General features: G+C 23.4%; 3 protein-coding genes across 3 annotated transcripts; 1 reads left to right on the top strand and 2 right to left on the bottom strand.

Annotated features, from left to right (window-relative positions):
* Positions 1-278: 278 nt before the first annotated feature.
* On the bottom strand, positions 279-1,462 carry DICPUDRAFT_85451 (uncharacterized protein; the record flags this gene model as incomplete). Its single annotated transcript, XM_003294967.1, has 2 exons — positions 279-611; positions 1,397-1,462. 2 exons carry the CDS (start codon positions 1,460-1,462, stop codon positions 279-281), a joined length of 399 nt encoding a protein of 132 aa, XP_003295015.1.
* Positions 1,463-3,224: 1,762 nt separating this feature from the next.
* On the top strand, positions 3,225-3,608 carry DICPUDRAFT_12317 (uncharacterized protein; the record flags this gene model as incomplete). Its single annotated transcript, XM_003294968.1, has 1 exon — positions 3,225-3,608. A coding segment is annotated over one exon (384 nt), but the record flags the coding sequence as incomplete, so codon positions are not given.
* Positions 3,609-4,379: 771 nt separating this feature from the next.
* On the bottom strand, positions 4,380-6,720 carry DICPUDRAFT_51834 (uncharacterized protein). The gene is made up of 3 exons (XM_003294966.1): positions 6,171-6,720; positions 5,412-5,870; positions 4,380-5,000 (listed from the first exon to the last, which is right to left on the bottom strand). The coding sequence occupies exons 1-3, from the start codon at positions 6,692-6,694 to the stop codon at positions 4,397-4,399; spliced, it is 1,587 nt and encodes a 528-aa protein (XP_003295014.1). The 5' UTR covers positions 6,695-6,720; the 3' UTR covers positions 4,380-4,396.
* Between the last annotated feature and the right edge of the window lie 875 nt (positions 6,721-7,595).

The following is a 7,595-nucleotide window of genomic DNA, read 5'->3' as shown; positions in this document are numbered from 1 at the left end:
AAAATTTTTTAAAGGTTGGCAACCCATAAACCCAAAAAATTTTAAAAATAAATAAATATTTGAAATTTTATTAATAAAAAGGGTACCAACCCTTCCATTAAAATTAATCAGGGGTTTGCCCCCCCAAAAAAATTTTGGTCCTAGCCTCTTTGCCAAAATAAATGCTGGAAATGTCCGTTGATAAGTTTAAAAGAAAAAGAAAATTCTGTTTTGGAGGTAAATTTTCATTATTATTTTTTAAAAGGAAAATTTTTATATTTCCAATACATCCGCCCAATTTAAAAAATTCCTTTTTCCATTGCCAATGATTTCATGTGGAATGTTTTCCCACTCTTAAAAGATCCCATTACAATGGTATTATAACCCAATTTTATATTATCGGTTAATTCGTTTAATTGGAGATTGTCACAACTGATATAATAACTATTATTTATATCCACACTATTGATTTTAAATGATCTTTTATCATTTATAGGAATTGATTCTTTTAAACTACCATTATCATCATTTGGGATAATGTGATTCTTATTGCTTTTACTCCTTTTTTTTCGATTATTTTGTTTGTTTTCTTTTTTATAACCTTTTTTTAAAGTTTTACCCATTTTTGGTATCTGTGTTTATTTATTATATAAATAAAATTAATAAATTTTTTTTTTTTTTAAATATAATATAATTAAAAGTGTGATAGAGAAGGGAAATAAATGATGTTAAAATATTTTTTATTTATAAAACTATTTTTTAATTCAAAAAAATAATATATATATTTATTTTTAATTTTTTTTTTTTTTTTTTTTTTTAAAAAAAAATTATAATTTTTTTTCAAAATTTTTTTTTTTTATTTGAATTTTTTTTCAAATACACACATTTTTTTTTTAAAAAATCGTGCAATGATAGATATACAGCTTTTTTCTTTTTTTTTTTATTAAAACATATGTTTTAAAAAAAAAAAAAAAAAAAAATAAGTGTTATTAAAAAAATGGTAAATACTACACCACTTATTAAGGTTCTTAGGATTTTATTATTCTCAGAAAATAAATAAAAAAATATAAAAAAAAATAAAAATAAAATAAAAATAAAAAAAAAAAAAATAATAATAAATAAATAAAAAATAAATTAATAATAATAAAAAAAAAAAAATTAAAAAAAAATAAATAAAAAATAAAAAAAAAAAAAAATAACAAGAATTGATGAAATTACAAATGTTAATTGTGTATAATGATTAAGTCAATCTGATCGACTTAATCAAAAAAGGGAGGGCTATATGTTCAAAACACAAGTAACTTAAAATAATACCATATTTTTAACATTTTTTAAACCACGTGGTCAAAGCCCTTTAAAAAAAACCCATTTTTTTTTTTTATTTTTGGATATAATGACAATTTTTATATTCGCCTACCCTCAATTTCATTTTCTCATTTTTTTCAAACTTGTGTATTTTAAAACTTAAAGTCAAAAAATTCATTTTTTTTTTATTTTTCTAAAATTTCAAATTTGTTATAAATAGCTATTTTTTTTTATATTTTTTCATTCAACTTTTTCTCTTATAAATAAATACAGATACAAATATTTATTTATATTTTTTTTTTTTAATCTCCCTTATCATTGTTTTTTTTTTATAAATAATTTTATTTTTTTATAATAGCCATACCTTGTTGTTTGTAAGTAAAAAAAAATAAAAAAAAATTAATAAATTATTTGTTTTTATTCAAGTTTTGTTTTTTGTAAAGCAAAGAAAAAAAAAATCTTTTGTTTTATCCTTATCAAATAAATAATATTGAAAAGGTTTTTGTGTGTAATTTTCATATTTTTTTATAATTTTCATTTTAAAATATTCACCAATCAAATTTTCGAATTTATTTTTTTTATTTTTTTTTTATTTTTTTTATTTTTTTTTTTTATTTTTTAATTTTTTTATTTTTTTATTTTTATAAATAAACACAAATATTTTTTTTGTCAATCCAAATTCCCAAAAAATTAAAAAAAATATTTGTCCACAAAATTAAATTTAAAAAATAATTAATAAAATTAAATTTATTTTAATAAAATAATCAATGCATTGTTGTTTTGTTTGATCATCTCAAATCTTTAAAAAAAAAAAATAAAAAAATAAAAAAAATAAAAAAAAATATTTTTGCCCACCTGCATTATTCTTCAATTATAAAAATATATATTTTCTTATAAAATTAAAATTTCTTAAATATTCTTCGAAAAAAAAAAATATCCTTTGTAAAATAATTATTTCCTTTATTTTAAAGAAAAGAATTGATCGAGTCTCAGGTAATTACTGAGTCTCTAAGAATTTCTCCCCACTATCCTAAAAATCTAAAACATCACCATACGCATTTTCACACTACACTTTTTTTTTTTAATATTAACTTTTTTCCAATAAAATTACTAAAACTAAACTATTTATTTTAAAAAAAAAACTATTTAACAGATTACAAATTAATTAATTCAATTCAAAAAAAATGATTATTCCAAATAACAATAATAATAATAGCAATAAATTTTACTACCCAATTCCAATGCAAAAAGAAAATTCAATCAAAAATTGTTTTAAATATGTCGACGATTCAAAATTAAAAGGAGAGTTTGACTGTGACATTTGTTATCAACCAGCATACGAACCAATAATCGAACCAAATTGTAGACGTATATTTTGTAAAGATTGTTTGGCCCAAAGTTTAGAAAAATCCAACAGTCTTTGCCCATATTGTAAAGCTGAAACTGACGTTTCAAAATTAACATTACTTCCAATGTTTGTTACAAACAAATTGGATGAGCTAAAGGTAGTTTGTGCTCTCTGTGATGAAGATGGCTCAAGGGTTATGGATCGTAAAGACTATGAATATCACTTAAAGAACGAATGTAAAGTTAAATGCTCAGGTCCATGCAATCAAGAAATTCTTAGAAAGAACTTGGCTTCACACATTTGCCCAATTGTCGATCCTCGTTGTTCATCCGATAAGCGTTTGCTCTCAAAGTCTGGCAAATGGCTAACCAGTTCACAAATTTGTGTAGGTTTTATGGGATCCGATAATCATCTCAGAAATGAAAGTGCTGAAGTACCACATCAACCACCATTGACTACCGAATTCAACCATGGAGATAAATCTATTTTTGTATTCAATGCTGAAAATGATTTGGATGAAATTTTCCCAGAAACTGAATCCGTCGCTTTTGGTCCAAGTACTGGCAGATCAATGTTTTATTTGGCCTCACACGTTCCATCAAAAGCCACCGAGATCTTCCTCTTGTATGGTTTTGATTCAAAAATCGAAGAAGGTGATATTTCATCAAATATTGAAACCGTTCATGTTTTCAATATCAAGTATCCATTAGTCATTCCATCAACTGTAAAACATGTTCATTTTTACGATGGCTATGCTTTCCCATTTGACCAAAATTCAATTCCAGAGGGTATTGAATCTGCACATTTCCATAATGTTTCTCATCCAGTTACCAAGACATCGTTACCATCAACTATTAAGAAGCTTTCATTCAACAATGGTTATTCTCATCCAATCAGACCAGGCGTTATTAGTAAAATGGTCCAATCCGTTCACATTGGTGATATTAAAGAGCCATTGATTCCAGAGTCTATTCCATTCAAATCCAAGCACGTTAAAAGACAAGTTTTCATTCACAGTGGCTACAAGCATCCATTTAGACAAGGTGTTATTCCATTAGTAGAGTCATTATACATTGGTGAAACTAGAAAACCAATTTTGGAGCATTCTATTCCAAAGGGTATTGAAAATTTACATTTTGGTCAAGATCACGCACACTTTATTCATAGCAACACCATTCCATACGAAAGTATCAAGCAATTATCCATTCCAAATCTTGACTTTATTGATGGATTAGAATTTTCAAAATTAAAATTCCACGAGTCTTCAGAATTACGTTTCAATTCAAACTCTTTAAAGCAAAAGCTTGGCAATATTAAAACTAAAATTGCTTTAAAATCTGCTTTAAATGATCCATTTTTAATTTAAAATAATAATAATATTATTATTAAATTACTCCCTGTACGATTTATTTTCCTCCTGTTCCTTTTATACATTAATCATCATTAACAAAAATACAAAAAAAAAAAATAATAATTTAATATTTATTTATTATATTTTTTTTATAAACGAAAAAAATATAAATAAATAAATATAAAAAAATAATAAAATTTAATTTTAATAAAATAATAACTATAACATAATATTAATATTATTATTATATAAAATAATAAAATATAAAGTTAAAAAAAAATAATAATCAAATATTAATGAATAATTTAGAAAAAAAAAAAAAATAAAAAAAAAAACCTTTGCTTTGTTGGTTAAGGTCCTCTGTAAAAAAAAATATTAAATATTTATATTTCTTTTATTCTAAAAACAAGTTTTTAAATATTATTATAATTTATTTTTTTAAATAGTTTACCTTTTTTTGATATTATTTTACTGCTACATATAACTTTAATATAATCGAATAAATGTGGATTTAAATATATTTTGTTTAAAAAAAATGTGTTGTTTGAAAATATTATGATTGATTCTAATGATTTTGGTATGATGTAATGGGTTTCACCGTCCATTGATTTTATTTCTTCTGGTATAATATTGGGACGGTTTCTTACTATTATAGTTTTAATATTTGGTATGGCTGTGAATGGAAGGTCGAAATTGTAATTTGAGCCGAGTTCTATTAAGACAATGCTTTTGGGTAATACATCTTTTTCGAATGGGTGGTTATATTCACTACCTAAGCTAAGTGAAGTAAGTGTTGGGGGTAATGAACCTTTTTCTAAACGATGATTAAAGCATTGTGAAAGGCAGAGGGTTTTCAGGTTGGGTGGGAGCATACCTGGTTCAAAGGGATGGTTAAAATCGATACCAAAATAAAGTTCCTGTAAATTAATTAGATTTGATAGCACTCCACTATTGAATGGTGAGTTATATTCTAAACCTAAATGTAGAGATTTAATATGTGATGGAATTGTATTTGAGCTACTTGTGATAATTGGATCTTTGTAATTGTTATATTTTAACATTGTTACGCTTTCTGGTATTAAATCAAAGTATTTTCTATTGATTCCGCTTAATATAGTTACACTCTCTGGTATTGAATAAGTGAATATCTTTTGTTCGGCACCTAAATGAAGAGACAAAATTGAGTTTGGTAAGGTGAATGGTACTATAGTTTCCTTTAGGTTCCCAAATGATAATTTGTTAACTGAAGGTGGTATGGCCTTGGTAATGTTTAGATCCAATATATCGCCAATGTTATCCTGAGATCTATAGGTGTCAGTATTAAATTTAAGAATTGTAATGGTTGATGGCAAAGTATTTGGGTGTAGTGTTTGTAACCAATTTCTAGAAAGCTTTAAAATCCTCAAACCATATGGTAGAGCCCCAGACTCAAAAGGTTTGTTGAAAGAACCTATCCAGCAAAAGTCTAAAACTGTTAATGATTTGGGTAATGAACCTGCACCAATGTGTCTATTAAAAGATCTACCAAACTTGAGTGTTTCGATTGAATTTGGGAAATGGGTCAAACTGGTATTGTCATCACTGTCATAATGTGTTTTTAATGGCTGATCCCAATAGAACCCAAGTTCTAATTTCTTTAAATTATTCCCTAGAATTCCTTTGGGTAGAGGTTGATTAAAAGAGTCTCCAAAATGTATATCTGTTAATGTTTCTGGAAGAACATTCTGTCTAATTGGTTTGTTAAATATAGAGCCAAATTTGATTTTTAAAAGATTTTTGGGTAGAACCCCTGGATCGAGTGGATAGTTGAAATCTAAACCAAGGGATAAGAATGTTAAATACCTTGGTAAAGTAAAGCCTTCTGTGTAAAGATACTTATAGTTTTTGCTATGTTGAATTTTATATTCTAATTCATTTTTGGTTGTATTATTTGAAGAAGCCCCATCTTCATCATCATATACTCCCATTCTTTCATCTGTACTATCTTTCAAATTGATTTTATTTCTTAATGTTTGATATTCTTTTAAATTATTATTATTAATACTGTTGCTATTATTATTGTTAATATTACTGATACTATTGCAATTAAAACCATTACTGAAATGACCATAACTAGAAGAGCCCTCTTCTCTTTCATCATTGTCATATACAATGGGTAACAAAGGTTGGTTGAATCTAGATGGCAACACTAAAGATTTTAAAGAGGATGAGAATAGCTTTGTATTTAATGGGGCATCGTATAAGCCATTGAATTTGAACTCTGTAATACTCTCTGGAATGGAACCTGGCTCCAATTTTTCCTTAAACCTAAAGTAATTTAAAGAGACACTCTTGATGTTGATTGGAAGGGTTTTTAAAAGCTCTACCAACTGATCTTTATCTTTGAAATCTAGCATCACATATCTTAGATAGTCTTTAAATTTATAATTTAAATAGGTTTCGATTGAATATATCCTTCGTTGAAAATGAATGTTTATTAATTTGAGATAGCTTAATATTTTTTTTTTTAAATAACAATTCCGCCATATTTTAAAAAATAGAGTATTAATTATACTATTAAAATTATTATCATTATTATTGTTATTATTATTAATAAAACTTTTATCTGATATGGTTTTATTATTGTCAAAGGAACTAGAATTGTTGCCAACTCTTGAATTATTAAATATTTTTGGTACTGTGCTATCCCAACCTATAAATTGACTATTCATTTTATTATATTTATTTATTATTTTTTAAAAATTATTATTATAATTGTTGTTTTATTTTTTTTATCTTTTAAAATAAAAAATGTTTTTTTTTTTTTGTTTTGTTTAAAATTAATTTAAAACAATTGTTAATATCAGTTTAATTCAAACTCAAGAAAAAAAAAAAAAAAAAACATTTAATTAATATTTGTTTGTGCATTGTAAAGTGTTTTTTATTGTGAGTATGTGTGTGTGGGTGGTGTTTATTGTGTGCTGTAATTGATTAACAAAATATATAATAATATTTATTCAAAAAAAGTAAAAGAAAAAAAATTCAAAAATAAATAAATAATTAATTTAGTTTTATGATAATTCAAGAAAAAAATAATTAAATAATTTAAAATAAAATAAAATAAAATTTTTTTAAAAAAAATAAAATAAAAAAAAAAAAAAAAAAAACTATGGATTCATAGTTTTAATAATCTAATATTAATTTATTTTATTTAATTTTCTTAAATACACATTATTTATTTATTATAATCTATTATTATCTTTTTTTTATTTTCAATGATTTTTTAAAAAAAAATAAAAATAAAAATAAATAAAATAAAAAATTAAATTTTTAAGTACTATTATCGATTATTACTCAATTATAGTAATGATTATTATTATATTTTATTATTAAATTTATTTTTATCTATTTGTTGTTTTTTTTACATTGTTGTTATTTATTTTTATTATATTTAAATTTTATTATAATATTATAATTTAAAAATATAATAAAATTTAAAATCACACATCCTGTTATTATAATTGTAAATAAAAAAAAATTGGCGAGAGTGGGTATGTGTGGATATCTTTAAAAAATCTTTTTTTTATTATAAATTGAAACAATTCAAATAGAATTTAAAAATAGGTGGCTCAA

This window comes from Dictyostelium purpureum, assembly GCF_000190715.1.
Source record: "Dictyostelium purpureum unplaced genomic scaffold DICPUscaffold_694, whole genome shotgun sequence".
Lineage (NCBI taxonomy): Eukaryota > Evosea > Eumycetozoa > Dictyosteliales > Dictyosteliaceae > Dictyostelium > Dictyostelium purpureum.
Note: the sequence above shows the minus strand (reverse complement) of the source record. Positions and strands in the feature narration are given on the sequence as shown.